The sequence below is a fragment of the Crassostrea angulata genome, chromosome 10, assembly GCF_025612915.1.
Source record: "Crassostrea angulata isolate pt1a10 chromosome 10, ASM2561291v2, whole genome shotgun sequence".
NCBI classification, from domain to species: Eukaryota; Metazoa; Mollusca; class Bivalvia; order Ostreida; family Ostreidae; genus Magallana; species Magallana angulata.
This window is the reverse complement of record NC_069120.1, coordinates 43,264,641-43,288,206: the sequence shown is the minus strand read 5'-3', so window position 1 is coordinate 43,288,206 and position 23,566 is coordinate 43,264,641. Positions and strand designations below refer to the sequence as shown.

The 23,566-nt window shown below is 34.6% G+C and overlaps 1 protein-coding gene across 2 annotated transcripts; it reads right to left on the bottom strand.

Moving 5' to 3' along the window:
- Positions 1 to 1,341: 1,341 nt before the first annotated feature.
- Positions 1,342 to 23,490, bottom strand: LOC128164999 (glycogen debranching enzyme-like). 2 transcript variants are annotated; one of them, XM_052829178.1, is made up of 30 exons: positions 23,400 to 23,490; positions 21,765 to 21,858; positions 20,687 to 20,909; positions 19,532 to 19,546; positions 15,379 to 15,976; positions 15,108 to 15,216; positions 14,664 to 14,781; positions 14,089 to 14,301; positions 13,744 to 13,883; positions 13,458 to 13,645; positions 13,114 to 13,237; positions 12,671 to 12,834; positions 12,395 to 12,496; positions 12,065 to 12,217; positions 11,665 to 11,815; positions 11,196 to 11,415; positions 10,564 to 10,835; positions 10,273 to 10,406; positions 10,011 to 10,144; positions 9,154 to 9,311; positions 8,967 to 9,069; positions 6,662 to 6,881; positions 6,282 to 6,393; positions 5,746 to 5,881; positions 5,043 to 5,155; positions 4,700 to 4,911; positions 4,379 to 4,476; positions 3,914 to 4,001; positions 3,600 to 3,788; positions 1,342 to 2,546 (listed from the first exon to the last, which is right to left on the bottom strand). In XM_052829178.1, the coding sequence occupies exons 2-30, from the start codon at positions 21,841 to 21,843 to the stop codon at positions 2,400 to 2,402; spliced, it is 4,713 nt and encodes a 1,570-aa protein (XP_052685138.1). In that variant the 5' UTR covers positions 21,844 to 21,858; positions 23,400 to 23,490; the 3' UTR covers positions 1,342 to 2,399. The 2 variants fall into 2 exon arrangements, with proteins under 2 accessions (XP_052685138.1, XP_052685139.1); XM_052829179.1 differs by lacking the exon at positions 19,532 to 19,546.
- Between the last annotated feature and the right edge of the window lie 76 nt (positions 23,491 to 23,566).

The following is a 23,566-nucleotide window of genomic DNA, read 5'->3' as shown; positions in this document are numbered from 1 at the left end:
TATCTTTAAAAATATTCTGGGAAAGTTTACAGTCGAAAAAGCAGTAACTTGTGTGAAAGCACGGTTGTGCAGATTAAAGTTTGATGAAACCACGATTCCCTAGAGAAAAGTGGGGCCACAAAATGGGGGGGGGGGGGTATAAATCTTCTTACAGGTACAACAAAAGGTTCTAGGTATTTACCCAAAAAAATATGTGGATAAAAATTGGCAGATTTAAATATTTTTTTAGCAAGAACTACTGTGAAATCATTAATTTTCGTGGGGGCCAATTTTCGTTGATTGCTTATATTTTACAGGTTCGTGGGGACTTAATTTCGTGTATCCTCTTAAACCTACAGAGGAAATATGTCTTTATTATCCTAATTTATTAATTCGTGGGGGATATTAATTCGTGGATGAGAGGTACCCACGAACTCCACAAAAATTGAGCCACCACGAAATCTAATGATTCCACAGTACTATACTTAGTTGTCAAGATATTTTGATTTCGATACAGTAATTCTAATTTGATCAGAGTTAAGGCTATTGTTGCTCAGGTGAGTGATGTGGCCCCTTGGCCTCTTGTTCTTGTTTTCCCCCTATTTTATACATTATTTTAATCTCATTTTTATCATTAGAAGTGCAATAAACTAAGTAGAGAATTTCTTTTGAATGTCTTATTTTTACACATCTATGATACAGATCGAGCTACTTGTTAAAGTTGATATAAAGAATCTATAAATTTCAGCCCCTCTCCCATATTGCCTCATGAATGTGCAATTTCCAAGAATGACTTGTAAAGTTGTTTGCATGCAAATGATGTTTGGTCCACCAATCGTGTAAATCATGTGTTGTAGAATAATGATCAGAGTGATTATAAGGATTACAATGAACTTGCTATGAATACAGTACCGATCAGACCCAACCTAACAGAAAGTAAACCCCAACTAAACCCTGGGTTTTCTTTCTGGGTTTACTTCGGGTTTACTAGAGTGGACCCAGAGTAAACCCAAAGTAAACCCAGAGTGGACACAGAGAGTAAACCCAGTCAGAAGTATACCCCTGAAAGCAGACGCTGTGTATTCGGAATATACAAAGGGTAGGAATTACAGGCAGTAGTATGGTAAGATAAAATACTTGTCTGCTTCACACTTCAGTGCATACAGTTGACCTCAAAAGCAATTTCAAAGTAAACCCCGAGTAAACCCAAAGTGGACCCAAAATTTCAAAAAGTAAACCCAGTCAACCCCAAGTAAACCCAGACAGTAAACCCGGGGTTTCGTTGGGGTTTACTCTGGTGTTAGGTTGGGCCTGATTGGTACTGTATACTGCCCAAGAAAAAATACACAAAAACTACTAAAAGGCTGATTGTATTTTTTATGTAAAAGCTAGTTAAAATATCTTAAAACTGCAGTGTCTTTATTATCACAGGATCTACATCACAATATACATGTACTGGAACTTATGGATAAAACTGACATATAAAAACACCACAGCTTGGACTCTTTCTCAAAGATTAGTACAATGCTGAACTCGCAGAGAAGAAAAATGAAAGCAGTACATGTACATATTGCATTCAACCAACATGGAAAACATGGAGCATTTTCAGAAAAAATGTGTGCATTACCTTGAGATTAAATTTTACTCTACATGTACATGCATTACTAATCTAAATCATCATATGTCTGATGATTTAACCAAATATTTATGGTAATTAGAATGGCAAATTGTATTTTATAAATCAAGTGGAATTTCTTCATAATTCACCAGCAAATAATGACCTACATGTACACAGTACATTATACTAGGATACAGTGTACCAGGTATTTGTACAGTGTACCAGGTAATTGTACTGGCCTCTTTACTGTCATTCCAATGTAAACGTACAATTACAACCATGTTATTTTGATTTAAATAACTACTGGTAATACATGGCTGCTTACATGCAAATATATATGTATATCTTTTAAAAGTACATTCTTTTAATTTAATTATTCCAATTCCCCAGCTGCAATGTCTATACCATGCATGTATACTTTGCATACAATAAACACTTAACACATCAAACTGAAGTGACCTCAACTTTCTTCAGCCTTATACATGTACTTCATTACTACATATTGTGTACAATTACAAATTACTACTGGATAATTTATCTAAATAACATCAAACTTTCACATTAAAAGCACAGACCCACATATCACAGAATTATAAAATGTGCAAAAACAGCATACAGGGTTAAAAATCAGATCCTTTTTTCTGTGATTTAAACAAACCATCATTGACTGTCATTCGAACAAGCAAAGTTTATTGGGAAAGGACCTCTAAACAAGCACAGTTTGTTGAGAGAGGTCCTCTGAACAAGCACTGTTTGTTGAGAGAGGACCTCTAAACAAGCACAGTTTGTTGAGAGAGGTCCTCTAAACAAGCACAGTTTGCTGGGAGAGGTCAGCTGAGTTGCGGCGGGGTGCGATATCGTCCACCAGTCCCACCTCCTCCAGATCATACAACACCTCCAGTACACAGGCCACACTCCAGGCCTGGGCGGGGCAGCTACTGGCACAGAACTGAAAGTAAAAGCCATCTCACAGTGACAATAAATATTTACCTATAATATGATACTGTAAAGTCATTGATATTTGTGGTTCCTATCACCCACTAATTTACATTGGTCATCAACATATTAAGAAATTTTATTTACATGTATATTTATTATTCATATAGCAGTGAATACATATATGAAATATGTCACATTCCAACAAACCTCTAAAATGCTGGCAATGCACCAAAATTTGCCCCCCCCCCCCAAAAAAAAATGATTCCACAGTTAAACATAATGATGACAATATAAAAGTACAATATAAAAGTACCACAGAGTGTAGCCAATAACTTTCATGTTTCTCTCAAATAATTCCAATAAAACACCCAAACAAAAATGTTGAAAATCAACATTGTTATAGATGCTACACGGGTTGATACTTTAAGCTAAAATCCCACAGAACAATGAACTAGACTGATCTGAATGTCTCCATTGTACCATACAAGTCACACAGTGCTGACCTGAATGTCTACACTGTACCATACAAGTCACACAGTACTGATCTGAATGTCTACACAATACCATACAAGTCACACAGTACTGACCTGAATGTCTACACTGTACCATACAAGTCACACAGTACTGACCTGAATGTCTACACCGTACCATACAAGTCACACAGTACTGACCTGAATGTCTACACCGTACCATACAAGTCACACAGTACTGACCTGAATGTCTACACCGTACCATACAAGTCACACAGTACTGACCTGAATGTCTACACCGTACCATACAAGTCACACAGTACTGACCTGGCCATTAGAATTAGTTAATTCTGATCTGAATGTCTACACCGTACCATACAAGTCACACAGTACTGACCTGAATGTCTACACCGTACCATACAAGTCACACAGTACTGACCTGAATGTCTACACCGTACCATACAAGTCACACTGTACTGACCTGAATGTCTACACTGTACCATACAAGTCACACTGTACTGACCTGGCCATTAGAATTAGTTAATTCTGATCTGAATGTCTACACTGTACCATACAAGTCACACAGTACTGACCTGGCCATTGGAATTAGTTAACTCTGGGAGAGACTGCCACGGAGAATCCATGACGTGAGCGTAGTGAGAAGTCAGTCTGGTCTTGATGAAGCTGATGGTGCTCTTCAGAAGTCCCTTCTTCTTTGGTTCCAATGCTTTAGCATAATATAGTTTTGCTCTCAGAAAATATCCTATTGGCCATATCCATTCCTGCACGATGGTTTAGATAAGGTAGTGATGTAATTCATGAATCAACATGTGCTATGCATCTGTTCATTTTGTTTTTACAAAATTTCAATAACTACCTCTTAATCAATTTCACAATTGATACTTACTGGCCCATTATGATAATTGAAACCATGAGCAACCTTTGGATCGCTGGAGTCGTTTGAATTGTCATAGTCTCCAACATATGCCCAATCCCTACAAGTTTAACAAAAAAATTTATAACATCAATTTTTGTTTGTTTATAATACAAGCATTGAAATTACCAGTACATGTTCATTGTACAGTAAAATACGGTTATAGCTAACACACTTATAATGAATTGAAGCATACAGTAAAATGACTTTCATTCCCCGTGACTTTATTACATGTTGAAAAACTTGACGGATATAACTAATTATGCTTACAAAGCAAACCCACCTGTCCCTGGAACTTCATTTTAAGCATGTTCTAATGTTTGTATGTTAAGCCATTTTTAACTATATTAAAAGTACAGTAATACTATTACCCAGGTTAAGTACAGTAAAAAAATACCTGCGATGTACCATGAATGTACACAATGAGCAAGCACTGACCTGGGATCTAGTGTCTTCATGCCCAATGAACCCAGCAGTACCTCCTCGGCCTGTGTTAGGGCAATCCATGCATGTTCAGGGGTAAACAGCTGGGGAGCCTAAAGTAGTGCATATAAAACTGAATTTCAGGGTTGCTGGATCTTTTTGGCCAGGCAAAGTCCATAAATATTTACATACTATAATGTATTTTGAAATACTATGTAGGTAACAAAAGCTTAACAGATTGATATAGACTTACAGATACTTACATGAGAATACTAAATCTAATCTTTGATTCCTATTCATTTATAAAATAAGCTCCAAATGATGTTTTACACATACCACAATCATTGCAATCGGGAAGTTAGGCCTAAGTTGGAAATCTGCCCAGAATGGTTTGGCAAAGAAGGAGTCCTTATAAATTCCTCGTCGATTTATCAATTCTGGGTGTGGCTCATATTCCGCTTCTTGGTCCACATTGATCCAGAAATGTTTTTCAAAGTTGCTTTTTATAAGAGCACACCAATCTTTGAATGTTACTTTAGTAGAAACTCCTGAAAAAGTCCAATTATCAAAACAATATTTACGGGGTTATTTTAATATTTAATACAAAATTTTATATCTATGTTCATCTATACATGCGGTACACTTTTGGACAGGTTGTGCACAAATGCATGTAACCTACCATTCTTAATGGCAGACACTCCATCATAAGGGTAGACCTTCTGGGCTGCTAGCTTTTCCAACCAAGTCAGTGCAGACATACTTAATCCTACCAGCTCCACTGCAGAACCACTCCTACCAATAAGAAATAAGATTTCATGATTATGAATAAATTCATTACATACTGGTAGGCCCAAGCTATTATGTTCAACAGAATGAATAAACAGTAATAACATTGATAGAGTTCACATTTTCACATAAATGAATAAGGCCAAACACAAGGCAGTATTCATGCAAAAACAGTTTGAGGAGGGAAAGTTCTATCAGCCTTGACCCAGGGCCCATGTTTTCAATATTTTAGAGAATTCCTCTTTGCAAATTGTAACTACTGTAGATTCTTAATTAAACGCGAGGAATGAACATCTGCGTAAAATTGCAAGGAGCACCCCTTATGCTTTTAAAATTTTGCTTTTTCAGTATTTTCTGAGAGTTGAGAACTATACCGGTAAAAGGTTAGGATAAAAGTTCCACATACGCAATTTTATATTCTTGCATTTTGATACAAAAATAAGGAATCTACAGTATGTACTATTTTGTCTATAAGAAGTTCTAAGATTGGAAAAATATATATTTTTTAAATCTGCTGGTTCATATTTTTACTCTATGATTAATTTTGACATTAAATTTTGTTTTGATAATTCAAATGTAATCTATAAGTTCTTTACCTGGGAGTAGCTGGTTTGCCTTTATTTCCGGCTTTGGCTGAACTCCCCATTTTGTCCATCCAGGTTCCACAGTTATGTTCATTACCTCCAAACACAAAACCTGTCTCCCAGTCCACTCCTATCTCATTATTGAACCCTGAAAAGGAACATTATTAAAAATTCATTCATACAATCAAGCTTTGGTTAAGGGTTAAGTTTTTTTAAATACACTTTCAGCATGTATGTGCATATCATGACTCTTCTTTATATCTGAAAACTCCATCTATTCATGCATAATATGTTATTATGATCAGTTCCTACAGTATATATAAGTTGGCTATTTCTTTTAAAATATTTTACTCATACAAGTATAGCAACAGCAGAATAATTTTACTGAAATTATTTTGTTCTTTATCTATAATTCAATCAATTGTTAATTAATATAATTTGTCTTGAATATAAATATTCACATACAAATAAGATAAAATGCATCATACAGTCATGCATTCAGGTATAATGTACATCTTTTTTTTTCCCATCATGATCAATTACCATACCTTCATCCTTCATTTGGTCATCAATTTGAGTGCCTGCATTTCTTTCTCTGTACTTCAGCCCCTCCGCATGCCTCTGTAAAGCTTCTTGCATGACTTCATAAAGAGGCTGATCCTGAAAATGTATAATAACTGTTAAATATAAAACTTTAAACAGCCAACATTACTGGTCTGAAAATCTTTATAATAACATGGCAACTGCAATTTTAGAGGAAGGGATTGATGGAGGGAGAAAAATGCAAAATCAAATCAGTTTTGGGTCTGCACTGATATCAAGAATAACCATCTACACTTTCAAATCCATGAAAATGTATGTCTCCATGGAAAAACTGCAACCTCAAACCTAATTTTCTGTATTGGACAAGTGTAAAATATCAACTTGCATATTCTCCCGGTTGGTGAACGGTTGAGTCATCACTTGGATAGAGACGAGCCACTTTCTCCTTCAGTATATCGGTGCCCTTGAACTTGCAGTAGTCCTGAATGGCCTGGAACCACCACCACACCGCATCCCGACAGTTGTACCTTGCACCACTTCCCTCGTTCAGTAAATTAGGAATCAACCCATGCCGCAAACAGCCCCCATATGCCAGTATTATCAACCTGAAAAAAGGCACGGGGGAATAAACAAAAATATCTTTATCAATTAGAAATCCTAACAGTTAAGCGGAAGCATTAACATCTAGATATCAAAGAAAAAACAGCAGTCAAGTCTTTAATACCTCAGAGGTTTTTAAAAAAGATGTTACATTAGAGCCAAGTTCTCATCAGAGTAAGGAGCACTATTGTAACTAGAAAACTGACCAGTCAGGAAGGGCCCCGCTATGACAATTAATATAGAGAGGTGAAAAAAACTTAGAATTCCATCCTCTTAATATTAACAATGATGAAAAATAAATGCCCGGCAGAAGATGTAAAGAGCTGGAATATATAGGATCTCGTGATTTGTAGTTGGATATGATTTTCATTAAACAATTAAAGTGTTTTTTTCTAGAGCCTTACTGAGGGGATAAAACACACAAGTTGGATAAAAATCATATTACCGGTATACTACAAATCATATGAGATTCTATTTATCCCATGTTTTATACACCACAATCAATGTTTACACTGTTTATAAAACTCCACATTATTTTACTTTATTATGCCTACGCAAATCCCATTGTAAAGTCACAACTGTGGGATATCAAAAAAATATCCAATGAGTCATATCCACGGGATAAAGGGGGTTAACATGGGATGAAATAAAATTTGTTAAAAAAACAAAGAATTGATACCAATGCAATGATACCTAGGCTTTGCCTAAACTTCAAACAAACATCACTTGCAGACACATGTGTACGGTAATACATATAACAGATAAAGACAGACCTTAGATTTTCTGAAACAGGCAAGATAAATAATCTCAGGGGATTAATTATCCTGCTCTCATCCATTTATTGAATTTAATCAGGGCTTACAGAAGGAACATTTTCAGGTACTATTCTTAAGTTTCCTTTAATATAAACATAGCAACCAAAAACAACACCAAAACATCCATTAAAAAAGAAAAAAAAAGAATAAAAAAACTGATATCTAATAAAAAAAAAGTTTATTTATTGTAATTCATATATTTTTTTTATTTTACAGAATATAGGTATTTGGACTAGAATGAAATATATTCTTTATCAAATACCATCCTTGAAACTGAGGGGTAAAAATATTAGGGTGCAGCTCATGGAATGAGAGTTTAATTTGCTTCAAAACAAACATGAGTGCAGACAAAGATGTTAATTAATCTCGATAGGACAGATAGAGATAAGCCTCTAAATATTCTGCAGCAGGCAAGATAATTAATCCCAGGGGATTAATTGTTCTGCTCTGTCATCCTTTTCTTCTAAATTTACAATAAGATTTTTTTTTTCAGAAATAACAGAATGGCGTTTTTATCTGATTACCTGTTAAAATTAACAGCATTAAGGCAGAAAAAAATAAAATAAATAATCAAAAAATAAAATAGTGAAAAAGGATATCTTAATATATATCTTGATTTTAGAATTCAAGAAAATGATCATAAATCATTGTGTACGGTATTTTAACCAAAACAAAATATGAATATTATATTTTAAATCCATATTTCAAAGAATGTACACAATACTACACATCATTCAAAATTGACCTTAACTTCAAAACAAAGTTCATTTGCAGACATAGGCAGTGCAGTAATTAATCTCAATGTGACAGATAAAGATAAAGCTTAGGATTTTCTTCCTGTGGAAGGTTAATTAATCCCAAAGAACAAATATTGCACAGCCTTCCATGTATACAATGGTAACATTCTCAGCAGTTATCTCTCTTTGCCCATTCATTCTCAGCAGTTATCTCTCTTTGCCCATTCATTCTTATGCATAGTTAGGAATCTACCCCACCACCCCAGCTCCAAACCAGAAGACATAGAGAACCAAACTTAGCATCAAAATATGTATTTGTGCCTACTGAACTACCATACCAAATTTGAACTTGATTGGGCAACCATAAAAAAAGTTATTAGAAAAAAACAGGAAATTTGTGGACGGAAGAGTGACAGACGGACAGACAGAAGGACGGACGGACAGAGTGATTACTATAGGGCACCCGCAAATCCTTGCGGGGCCCTAATTATAAATCAAATGGATGACTTAGCTGTTAAATTGCATAAAACAAGCATACTTAGCATCACAGAATCGACCAGTCAACAACAGTAAACCTCTGATGGCAATAAATGTGTCTCGACCCCAGTTCCTCATGTACCCACTAGCAAAATGGGGAAAACCTACAAAGACAAGGAAAACAAAACATCATGTTGATGCCTACGACGGCTCATAGATATGTTTTATTGGTTTCTCTAGGTCCTTACCGGCAGCCAGTGACAGTGGATGGTCTACATCCACTTTGGGGGTTGTTGATTTGACAGACTCTGACAGCTTAGGAAGTTTTGCATTCTTGACAAATCCACAAAACTGAAGACTTCCCAAGGACAACATGTGGACAAATGTGGAACCATCCTGAATGAATCTGAAAATGAAGCATAAATAAATTGTGAAATATTACATGTTGTTCATACCACATATATTTACATTTTCCAGTGTCTTTGCCTGTGATAACACTATGTATCGATTTTGTACTACAAAACCCATAACTTCAAATAACGCCAAATTGAGGCGCCAGCAGGGTTTACTTAATTTATTTATATTTAAATATTTAATCGTACAAAATTATATAAATATAAGTAATAAGGAATCATTCTTTGAATATTATGAGGTGATAATTTTGGTCAGGGCGTGATCAAATCTCATAATACTCAAAGAATGATTCCTTATATAAAACTGAATCTCCATTTTTTTTCTCCAAAATATAAGACATAATAAAGTGCTGAATGAATAAATACATATGAGAATGCTGCTCATCAACACTTCTTTTAAAACATGTATACATAAACATTCAACATTCATTATAAATCCAATGAAATTCTAATGGCCCTAATTCATTTCACTCCATTTCTGTATCAATATTTGTCATTACATCCAGTATTTATATTAATTATCGAGCGTGTCTAGAGAGCTAGGTTATAGCACAGCCCTACTTTACAAAGACTTTGACCAAGTGTCTTGCGCAAAATTCATTCAAACCACTACAGGTACCTTGTCACCATGCTACACATAATTACATCTTAGACAAAAAACCCCATCTAATCCAAAAAAAACTTGATCTTACTCTGACATCAGCTTCATGGCTTGATCTCTCAGCACAACATATGCTCCGGTGATCACTGTATCAAAATAACATGGCACCAGGAATCTAGGAATGTCTTTCAGATGTCCCAACACTCCTTCAAACCATTGACCGAGCTGAAAGATATGGACAGCTTACATTCTTCAAATCTTCAAATGCATATTTTGTACCAATACTTGACACTTTCCTTATTCCTATGATAGAACATGTAATTGTACTTGTGAACAATAATGTTTGTACTCACATCTTTGGTAGTTGGATGAACTTGCAGCCTCTTGGCAACATAATCTGATAACCAGTTGCCTTCTCTCAAATTATTACATAGTGGATGTCCTAAGTCATTGTTTGGGCGAACGTGCGCCAAAACAGCCATTAGTCCTAAAAAAAATTTCAGATCTCCTACACATGTCCATGCACAATTATTTCTTTTCTTGCAACTAAGTACTTGTATAAATCATAATGGTTATATGCACCTTTCATAAAAAATACCAGGTACGTTCAAAAGTTTTGTAGCCACCTGCCTATGCTGACCTACCTCTTAATCCACAGTAAACCACTGGACCGTGACCAGGGATGTCGTATGCTCCGAATCCATTCCCATCAGCCTTCTCCTCAGAATCACACCGATACAGCACAATATTCATGTCAGAGAGGGTGAGTTTACTAACAATGGCATGGAAGTTACTCTTGTCAAACGACTCGTCAAACATGGTCCTACCGCTGTAGGATCTCATCAGGTAGCCAAACTGGCTCACTCCTCGCCGAATCTTCAATATGGCATTCTTGGCTCTGGTGGGCAGGACCTGTCTGTAAAACATGAACTAGTTGTTATTAAAACAATTAATTGTCTTTTAGAAAAACTCAAATTACAAACAGAATAAGTGGTGTTATCAATTAAGGTGCATACATACAGTAAAACATGGTTATAGCAAACAAGCTTTTAATGAATTTGACACTTACAGCAAAGTGATTTTCATTCCCAATAACTTAATTACATGTTGTAAACTTGTAAGGTAAAAAGAATTACGCTTACAAAAATTAAGCAAAATTGTCCATCCCTAGTGTGTTTTGCCATATTTGACACTGTAACAATACTTAACATTTTGGAAACTTTAATTTCATTACTTATGATACAGTGTAATTTTATGATAAATTATTATGACCTACTTGACAACAACCACACATCCAGGGGTGAAGGTATGGAAGTCCACTACTGAGGAATCCCCCTGCTTCCGGACCTTAATCAGACCACTAGCCTCAGGGCTCAGGTTCTCACTGATGTCCAGGTAGTAGTTGGGCAGACCATTGATGTATTTGGGGTTCTTCTCATACTTGTATCCATCTGTCATGCTGAACTTGGCCTCAAATACTATTTCTGTGATATCTCCTGTAAACAAACATCATCAGTTTTTAATGACCTGGCATTATAAACTATGTGTTGGGCAAGTTTCATTTCGAAAGATAAATCTCAAAAATCATACATGTATATATTTGCTTCAAATACTACGATATCCTTTGTTCATATAGTGTAGAATGTAACAATTAAACTTGCTATTTCTTCAAATGAATGTACATGTAAATGTTACATGACAGCAATGTTATATGCATACTACTGATATAATGAAAAGATCCTTACCATCTAAAGTTAGAGGTCTGATGTAGCCGGTTTCTTTAGGATTATGGGGATGATGAAATGCTGTTCGAGCTACCATAACATAGGAGTCATGATTCATAGGATTGTGTCGAGTTATTGCTACGGTATCATGGGATAGCTGATCAACATACACCTACAAATCAAACAAAGTAAATCATAATGTGGTAATTTTGTTAATCTTTTTCTGCTAATAGGTGAAAGATAGTTTGCCAACATAAGTTTTACTGCACAAATACATGTACACGACTCGTGTTAAGTGAACAGAGAGTAATGATGAACTGAAATTACAACAAAGCAAATTGTTATATGGTATACTGATAGGAAATATTAACCGTTTACCCACAGTATAACAATAAACACTTATCAATGGAAAAACATGTACCTCAGAAAACCCTGTCACACCAAGCTGGTAATGGAGTTGATTTAGGATCTTTTTCCCTGCTGTGATTCCAAACTTGTCATTCATGAACGGAGGCTCTGGAAAATCCCAAGTGGCCCAGCTCATGTATAACCTCTCCTCATTTACAACATGAATCTGAAAAAAAAAAACAGACTTCAGTTTACAATTCTTTAAATTTATTCTCTTTAAACTTGTCATGCAATTTTTCCCAAAATTGTCAAAGAAATATGAGCTGTTTTGTAATGGACAATTAACTCTTCTATAAGTAATGTTTATCAATTCTAAATTAACTCATGGCCATTTTGATCTTACATGATGAGGAACCAGCTGATCATATCCACGATTGCTGCCTGTGGCACAACAAGCCATGGCCACAATGGCTGATGATGGAAATGAGTCGTACGGGCTTCTTTTCTATGAAAGAAAGTGCACTGAATATTCATTTCACAGACAAAAAACCTGGCAGTATCACTAAATTTCATAGAACTGGTTTGCTATTACTGTACTTTATCTATACATTATGAATTTTTTATGTTCAAAACTGATAGTGTAACACACTGCTCACAGTGGATGACTGTATTAACAAACCTCGACCGGGCTTTCATTGTCGTGGGTCTGATCAAAGAACAAGGCGTGGGCGGTGGTAGGAAGTAAGGGCTGGACCCTGGGCTGGATGAAGGACCCCACAGATGTACCCCCGTACCTGTACACCAGTCTCCCCTGGTCGTGGCAGTCATTGGCACTTAAAGCCTCTAGTCACAGTATAGAATTTCAATTTAGTAAGGAATTGTACAAAGAAGGCTTTTACATGTCCAGTAAAACACACTTATGGTGAAGCACATGGGATGAGCGATTTTGATTTTATGTAAACTTACTTCATCACATTTTGTAAGTTTATCATACAATGTTAAGATCAGGGGAAAGAAGCATGATTCCATTTTTGTATTTGCTGTAACCATGTTTTACTGTACATGTTATATCTCACCTTAAAATAAAAGTACATGAAATTTTAAAGATGTTTATATTCTTACCTCGTATTAGAGAGTTGATTCCTAACTTGTTCATAAAGATGTTGTCCACACACTCACTCCCTGTGAACAGCTCGGCTACCACATACAGGTCTGGCCTGATCTTACGCGCAGCATCCAGCATGTACTAAACAAAACAAAAAATGGTCACACTGAGGCAGCAAACCATTTACTTTTACATATACTACTATCTATCAAACTCATGAACATTCATTAATGCCATCTATCTATGTTAAAGTAAGCAGAAAATAACAGATATTAAACTATCAATCTTATAAGAAAAGGATTTCTAATTTATACATCCTAAAAGCATGCATGTTCAAGTGGTTGACTGAACTCCTTCCTACCTCTGCCACATGAATGGGAGTACTGTGACAGTTGTCTAATCTCACTCCATGGAACACTTTGACCGTTTTCTCTGTGTACTCCTTCATGTGCTGCCACAGATACGGACAGTCCTTGGGCTCCTTGCCGAACCTCAGCTTACAGCTGTCTCCCCACGGAATCAGCTCTCGTCTCAGGTACACATACCTGTCTGTTATTCAGGGACATGTTCTATTTAGCATGGTGATTTTCTACAGATTGTACATTGGCACACACTTCATATAAACTTAGCAGTTAAAAAAAATCAACCTGGATCAGCGAAGTTCCTAAGGGGGTCGTCTCCCATCACCCAACCATTTACGGCCATGATAAGTTTCCCAGAATCCCCATCCATGTTCACTTCCTCAGCAGCCAAAGTACCGTCGTATGATTTAGGTTGTACAAAGTAACTGAAAATTTTGTACATTTTACAGTATATCTAATATTATACAATGTCAATATTGGTTGAATTTCAGTGCAATTTAAGAAATAAACTCTGAAATATTCTGCAACTGATAATCTACATGTACATACAAATCCTTGCAATTTACATGCACAAATACATGTGTATAAATAAATGTAGCATAAATAAATGTAATTTATCAATAATCATACTTCCACATGAGAGGTTCCTTTGCAGAAACTTTTCCAATTCTTGGGCCATGACCATCAACAAATCTGTATTTAACATTGGCCACAAAGTTAGACACAGCTGTGTTTAGGTGGTCCTGTACTTCAGCCATTTTGTGTCTGTTTAAATCTTCCAGTTTAGCCTTAAAGTCAGCACAACATCTTTGGATACGCTCTGCCCTACTGGATACCCCAGGTCTAAAAAAAGAACACCCACAAGGCCTTCCTTTATGTGATAACAGATAAATGGTCATTCAATTTCATATTGCAATAATTCAAATGTCTTTTATCATTTAACTATATTAACTCGTAGAGTTGAAGCTGGTCATTTTCATTATAAATTGTCATCACATTGCACCAAAGCATCTTAGCACCATGACACATATTTATATTTTTTTCATTTTTTCCCCCATTTCCCCCTTCCAGCTTTAGTAGTTGTCTAAAAGAGGTTATTCAAAATATCAATTTACAACCCTTTGTCTCTTCCCACAAAATACGAGAGCAATCTGAAATGGGACAAAATCTGTTGGAGGTGTGAGTGGGTAGAAATGAGTGTGTACTTGTCTGTGTTGTACAGGTGGAGGGCGGTGTTCATGTCCACTGTACTCTTGTTCCTCCTGTACTGCGGGTCCTGTATCAGATCTAGCTGAGGTCTCGACGATACAATGGGTCTAGCCTCTATCAATGCAAAGGCAATTCATAATCTTTTCAAATAGATAGCTAGCATTAATTGATGCAATTCAATGTTTTATTTCGAAGTCCAAGCCTCTTTATGAACATTGCTGCCACACTGTTTAATTCTATATTGCTATAATCAAAAGACAATACGGTAATTCAAATTCTGAATTTTAAAGCTTTTTTTCCTTTAAAAATACATGTATCTATTATGCAATAACATAAAATCCCTGCCTGATGCATTATAATTGAAAATTATAGCATAAGAAACTAACAATTAATAGTTCGTTTTACCTAATGACTTTATATTCGATTTGAACTATAGCTACCTTCAACTGCTCTTTTGAAGTCTCTCAAAATTATTTCAATGTCCATGGTGAAGAATTCATGCAATTTGTAGTGAGGTAAAAGTTCTTCATGTAAAACTCTTCTGATTGCCTGTGATGAAATAAAAATCAACTTCAAACTGTAGCTGATATAAACCAATATTACATGTACACTAGCTGATATAGAAAAGAAAAGATTGAATCTCAGCTAACATGCATTTCTTCATTTGATGATTTTTTGGAATACATGTAAAATCCAATACATGTACAGTACCTCTAGGTGTTCCATTTTGTCAATTGTATCAGGAATGCCCTTGGCTTCATATTTCCCATCTCCAATATCTAAACTGAAGTGCAGCAGAATCCGATCCACTAAGAATGCTGGCTTGAGATGCGGAGAGTTGACTAGATTGTAGCCACACTCTGGATGCTCCTGTAGCCAGGGTGAATCATTCGCTGTGTGATTTAGCACCAGATCGGTCAGCGACAGAGTCTTCCAGTTAACAACCATTTCATTAACAAGTTTCTCTACGTCGTCGTAACCGTACTTCTTGTCCTTTGTATTAAAACTTGGATTCAGACACAGCTGATTCCTAATAGAGTAAGCCGAGTTAGACTGACCTAGTTCTTGGATGGGGGTGAAGTGGATCATGTTGTAGCCGGTCTCATAGGACACCTTGAGCCTCCCTTCCCACTCCGGGAAGGGACCCAGGAGTTTGGCGATGACTGTCTGACACTGGATGCTGTCCAAGCAGAGCTCTTCCACTTCATCATCATCATCTGCCTCCTCACTGGGGTTATCATTTGTAGACAGGGAGAGGATGGGGTCCACCAAAAAGTACCCTTCACCGTCAGCATGCTGTCTGTCTTTACTATCAAAGAAACAAATGTAGCAAAATTACTGAATTGGACACAAAGACTTTCAAATAAGATCATTTATGATTCTACAAAGTTCCTCTAGCTATTTTATTCACCACAGCTAAGTGAATTAAACTATTTTTTTACAAGACCATGAATTTTGGGTAGTTGTGTAAAACAGAAATTTCATACACTGGTAGGCCTATCTAATTGATTGATTGTCAGAGTACTGTAAATTCATTATTTTACGCAAGTACTTAATTTCGTGATTCCGCTGTTTTGTATAAAATCCGAACAAAATAAAATCAGTATCACCATTTTTAGGTTGTAATTTCCTTTCGTTCAAAACTGTCTAAAAAATAAAGCAAGATTTTAAAATCTGCTAGGGTTGCTTCTTGTGATTTTATGCGGAAATTAATTCATCGCGTTTCTTCAGGAATCTTCAGTAACGGTCACTGGCTCAGAAATCAACATTTGTCTGATTTTATAACACTGTGCATTTTAGAAATCAGTCACTTAAGTACAGTGTCATTTTATTGTTTGAGGCCTAGCCTAGATAGTGACATTATACCTTAAGTTTTGTTAAAATGGTTCTAAATTTTAAAACAAACCAAAAATAAAGAGGCCTGCGGACTACATCACTCATCTGAGCATTGTGATCTCATCAGGTAATATTACTCATTAGATTTGTTACTGACTATCTATTGAAAAATATTAGGTTGTTTAAACCAAGAACAAATTCCTGTTTATGATCCCAAAGTATCAAGGCTTGAACAAATTTGAATTTACCTCAGTTAAAAAAAATTATGACAAAACTTATTAATGTCCATTTTGTTCTGGAGATGATTTTTTAAGCATTCATCCTATTTTCATTCAATTCATTCCCTTATTATCATATACCCACTGAAAATGGGTCTGACCTTTCTTTTTAACAAACTTGAAAGCAAGGTTTTTTTTAAAATGAAATTTTGTGAAATAGGATATGTGGTTCTAAAGGAAATAAAAAAAAGAAATAAAAACACCGACAATTTTGATCATTAATACCCAGTGAAGTCTTTAGCTCAAATGAACTTCCTTGAAAAGTCTATTTCATGGTGCAAATTAAAAAAAAAAGACCTTGCTTACCAGGTATTTTGCTATATGATAAAGTGTGCCATTGAAAGGTACTTGTCTAGCAATTAGCTAGTCTGAAACTACATTAGCTTGATGTATATTCAAGTTGGAATAATTGATGGCAAAAGCTTGAAAGATATGACTAAAAATTCAATGAAATCCAAAAGTACAACATTATGACCTAATGCAAGACCAGATTTAATGGACCAAGGCCTCGCAATGTTCAAGACATTATCAAGACATACCGTAGTTTGAAAACATTAAGGTATATACACAACTTTTCCCCATGATGCATCAACTTAAGATCAAACCTGGGCATGGATCCAAAATACCATAATATACATGTCAAAATACAGGCATGTTAAAAGAATTTTAGTTTTAATAGGGTTAATTTGTATATGTTGGTATATGTCATAGCATATTGTTTACTTATATATACATGTGTAGCATTAACTGAATATACCGGTAGTGCATGTTTGTATGTACTTGTTAATTCCACTTTAAAAAACCCCATATAATGACAGGGGCATAATCGATGATAATTGTGATCAGAAAAGCTTGAAAGCTTACTTGAGGTTTCAGCTCAGGTGAGCTAAAAAAATTAATATGCTAATGTCATTAATTTATCAGATTTTTAAAAGTAACTCTTAAAACTTGCTTGCATCTATTCATTTTACAAACCGAAGCCTTAATTAATTATTTCTTTCAAAGAGTAACTATCCATATCACTTCAATTTAAAAATTAATTTGAACCCCCATTGCAGCCCTTCTCTGACAAAAGTATCACTGTGTGAACAAATTTGAAACTCTTTCAGTTTCAGATCAGCTTGCTTCAATATCAAGGAATACGAGATTTTCAACATTGTATAAATTTAATTTAAATGTAAATTTTGGATTTTTATTTATATATTTGTTTCTACAAAAATTCTTTCTGAGCACTACCTAGGATTCCTGATATGACCAAACTTCTACACATTCTATACATCATTGGTAGTTTGCTTAAATATTTTTGTAGAAAATTAACTTTGAATGTGACATGCCAACTTTGGCTCAATTTTGACCTCCAGGGGTCATAGATTGAAGCTTAAATATCACATAAAAAGAATTAAACTTACGTAAACTGTTTTTTTTTTCGACTATATTTACATTATTTTTTTGCTTTCTTTCCTTGGAAGGGGGGTTGTCTCTTCACAATGTCATGAACAATAGACAAACCAGAAAGCATACTACAAAGAATACATTGTGCAAAGTTTGGCTTAATATTGGCCCAGTGGTTCGATTCAGAAGAAAATATGAAAGATGACAACACTATAACAACTGTGCAGACAACAAATTTTATCAGCTAGTTAGCTAACTTGAAAGTTCAGCTCAATTAAAAGAAAACAAAATCTACAAGAACCACCCTACCTACCCTTCATGTGTGGTTTTATACTTTTGTACTACACATGTAGCTGGTGAGAACCTTATCAAATTACATTATCTTGACTATGACATGTTATGAGATACAAAAGCAATGTGATGTAAACAAGTTCATCATCAACCAGCCTTTACATCACCAGAAATGATTGTGTCACTCTCAGATCCTTTAACAAGAACCACAAGCTCTAATGACTAACATGATGTTTATTTGTTAAAAATTTGCCATCAGAATTGATGAAATACTTTCTCTATTGATATTTTTATCAGTAAACAAAATAATACTCCACAATCAACTAGAAAAAATTACTTATGTTGCAACTCTAACTGATACATTTAAGGTGGTGACGCAATTAATGCACCAGTATTTTATCGATAAAAAGTGCAAATAAGCTTCTTCTCATATACTGGTAATGAATCATGTCAAACAATATCAATGAGCTTTTGAAACTCAATTTTCATTTGGCCATACATTATGAGAACAGTTCACTTCATACGAAGATCAATCATCATAATGGCCAAAAACCATCATTTTTTATCATAAACGTACATGTAAAACTCTTCATCAAACCCATAAAGTTTAATGAGATTAATTCAAAGCACTGCCACTAGCAATAATTATATAAATTTTATATCCTCTTGCTTTTTGAAATTTTAATATAGTGTACCCAAACCAAGCTATACACTGCTCATGACAAACAGGTAATCAGGAAGTTTGATCGTTAATTGCTAGATGACAAATCACCAGGAAGTTGAGTGTACTACTACTACCATCCTGGTTCACAAAATAATGAAATGGACAAGTCACGTTAGAAAATTTAAAAAAAAAAAAAAAAAAGGGAAATATAAGTAGAAAATTAATATGAATTGTCCAGATAGTTCATTTTAGGGGAGGGGGGGAGGTGTCTTAGCTGTCAGAGCATAAAAGCAAATCCCAATTCTTAAAAGCTTAAAGTTTTGTTAAATTTATAACAAGTTGTGAGTCTGACAAGCAAAATACACACACTGGTGACAACACAGAAATCTAGCTGTACACTCACCTTTCCGATGGCTCCCTTCGTGAATAACAATGATTAGTCAGTTGATTTAATTTTTTTTTTTTTGTAATCAAAAAATCATAGTACCGGTATACTGCTCTAAAGAATTTTTTTTTTCAAAAACTTGAAATGATAATCTCTCTCTTATTTATGAGGAAAAACAATTTTTGCATCTTGCATCAGTATATATATGAAGAAAATTATGACTATTAAATAAAAAAAGGTTATGGAATAGATGGATGTTTGGATTGTTGAGAAAAGGGGATTTTCAGTGACTGCACTTATCTAAGATTGTTACAAACCTCGTTGCAATTACCTAGCAAGATATTACTTTACAGACAATTTTTTCCACATGACCTTGAACTAGCATATAATCAGCAACTACCGGTACGTTCATAAACAAGAACATTCTGAGTCGTAGTTAGCACTATTGTCCTCGTTTGAGAATCTTCAATTTACAGAGGATTTATTTGAATACGTCCTAAGACTAGCAGACACGAGAAAAAATACTGAATTTTATAGACTGTAATAAAAATCACAGAGATGTCTGAAGAATATAAAAATATAAAGCCTTTGATTCCTTAATCAATATACAGATAGCATATATCACAGCTAGTTCTGCATAGTCAGCTATCCTCTTTATATGCATATAGGATCACAAATGTAAAATATCATCAGACATTGAGTACACATTCAGATTAAATAAATCCCACGGCCATGTAATGCTCTGAGAGGAAGAGATATGGTAGTTGTAAATATCTTCATGCAGCTATTTGTCTGAATGTTACAGTATTCCTTTGTAACATAATCACTCTTCGCATAATTGCTAAATGTTAAAATTACTATTTAAGGACCAAGGCTAGACTTAGTAAAAAATAAGAAGGTATATTCTTGTAATTTTGATTTTCATAAAGAGGAAATAAATAACAAATGTTCACAATCCTGTCAGAACTCAGGAGTGAAACCACTTCACAACTTGATAGCTAAAAAACAGAGAACTATTACAATTTTTACAGGGGAAAATTTTCCTGTACCTAAAATCTAAAAGTTAGGAGAAAATCAGTTAATTCTTTTCAAATAAATTTAAAAGTAAAAAACGGTGAGTATTAAAGTGCATGTAGAGTGACATTATGTCACCATATTAGGGGGACTAGTTACCTTCCATCTGCTGTAAAGTAGTAGTTGAAGGAGCCAGCAGTGTGGATCTGAACCTCCGCAAACAGATCATGACGGTCCACCTTGGAACCACTGGGGCTGTTCCATTTCAGTTCTGTGTACTTGTTTCGATCAAAAGGCTCATTTTTCTTTGTTGGGTGATTACAGAATATTCTGACAGGACTCACAAAGAGTGAAGGTCCCAGATTAAATCTCAGGATCCATCCTACAACAAGACCAACGTGAATTTATTGATTTTACCAAAAATTTATGGCTGCAAATATCAAAGGGTATCATGCAATGGTCTTCATACAACTGCTGATTCACAAATAGAGAGCTGTTCATTTGCATTATATCAAAGAGGAAGAAGATGCCAAAGCATTGTATAAATTGATGACTATTAACATTGTTCCTTGTAGAATACATATACATGTATGATCAAGGTGAAAGCATATAGTTTAAGATCATGCACTTTGAATTTCTGTAACTATATATATTTATCTCCCATTTTCTGGGAAGACCTTCCTGCATCCTATTATGAGTTATATTCCTGCTTCCTTTATGTATCTTTTCTGTTTCTAAATCCTTCTCTCACCTTTCTGTAACATATAAACAGTTATCTCTCTGACTGTTCTATCCTCTCAGACCTTTAGGTACCAGTACCTTTTCTGTCTCATTGCAGCTGATAACCTTTCAGTAACCTATGAAGAGTTGTCTCCCTGCTTCCTACCTTTTTTTCTATTTCCCACCAATGCTAAACTTTCTCTAATTTTCCTCCATAAAGTTGTACAATCACCTTCCTGTTCTATCTCTTCTAACTTTCAAGTATCTTTTCTGGTTTTTCAAGCTTGCTTCTCTTTCTGTAAACCTATAAAGTTTTTTCTCCCTGACTGTTTTACCTCCTCCGACCTTTATGTACCTTTATTGCATACCTTAAATTTCTGTAATTTATAAGAGCTCTCTCTCGGCTTCCTAACTTAACATATGACCATTTCTGTCTCTCTAGTCCTTACCCTTGCTTACACACTGCTTACCTACAATGATATGTTCGTTTTCTATCTCTACTCTAAGACTTGCTTACCTTTCTGTAAGCGATAAAGAGTTGTCTCCCTGTTCTCGCCTCCATTCAGAGTCAGAACTCTGATCTGCTTGGTAAGCATGGTTTTCTGTGCGCTCTAAAATCAAACCAAATTATAAGATACCTGTATATAAAACTCAAAGTTCATGTCGCCACTACAAGGATAAAGGTTAATTATTCAGTATTCACATACACTGATGAACTTCTAGTATGTTGACCTTTCTTTAAGGTTTCTGATTACTATCTAACAATGATTATATAGTTATAGAAAGAGATAACAGCCTTAATTAAAGATTAATGATTCAGTAAGCATAAATTAACCTTTTGGAATACATTGAGTAGTTTATTGTTAAACAAGTTTTTGATCTCACTCCTGGTAAAGATAACAAAATCAACTGTTCATTCAACTCTCTCCCTCAAAACTATTGTAATATGATATCGAAATTGTAAAGTTTCACATGTATTTTATCATGTGCATCAATCCCAATAAAAGCTATATATGTTCATTGCAACTTGGTGGAAGCTGGAAAAGTATACCACAAGCAGATATCAATTAGACTAATTTTCATAATTATAAAACTAATATGTAACTTTTAAAAACTAAAATATACCTGGCAATTAAATAAATCTTTTGAACTCCACCATTGCTAGCCTATGAATTTCCTCCTCAAATCTTTTATATATCGTATTATATCAATATTCATGTGCATTTAACATTAGCAGTATTAAGTGTTTCTGTCAATATATGCATGTCTGATCGAATTATTAACTTTGACTAATTACCCAAATTTAATCAACAAATGGATATCTATATAATAACATGTGCCATGATTCTTTCATTAATTTTTACCATATTTATAATACTGAAGATTTTGAAATTCATTAATATATAATCTCAAAAGAGTACCATTTAAAATTACAAATTTTTGAAGTTATTTAACTTTAAATATTAACAGCAAACTGCTGTTGGCTAGCATTACCTTAACACTGTTGCCCAATAATTTTATTCTTTTATAAACAAGAATTTTATATACCTGACAGAAAGCTTTTAATTTTATCAATTAATTATCATTTATAATACATGTACTTGATATATATGATTTGTGAATTTTTCATTTTAGATCAAACATTATTATTACTGTCTCTTTGTTTTTAAAACTGTTAAAATAGACTCAGTATATCTGCTGACACCATGGTTTTTATGCACTTTTCACCTGTTTGTTGCCGACAGTTCAGCATGTTCAGAATTTAAAAGTCTTTGACCTAGATAAGGAACACGAATGTAAGCTACATGTACATGACCTTAAAGTGAAGACAATACATGCATGTAGTGATAAATAATAGCATTAATTAACTATCTGACTGACTACATAACTAAACTCATGGCATACAACCTTTTAAAGTTATGCACACAATCATATCAATTCAATAATGATTCCCTAATCTTAAAAAGTCAGGAGAACATGGTATCAATACAATTAGATCCACCTCTGTATTTTCAGGTCTTCTATCATCTATTTTGCTGACTTTTTATTGCGTGACAGCAAAAGTGCACTGCATGACATTACTTAAGTTGCAATAAAATGATTAAAATAGTTTTCAGGTACAATTTCACAATATACGTGCAGTGATACTTACCTTGTAAGTGATATCATTAGGAAATGCCGTCTGCTCAACAGAAAAAATGACGGCCTTCACAGGGTGACCTCATTCAAGGTCTGTATCAATCATACGAAACTACAGGGAAATGACATCCGTAAAAGTGTGTCAAAGAATTGAAATTATCATAATATATCTTTATCTAT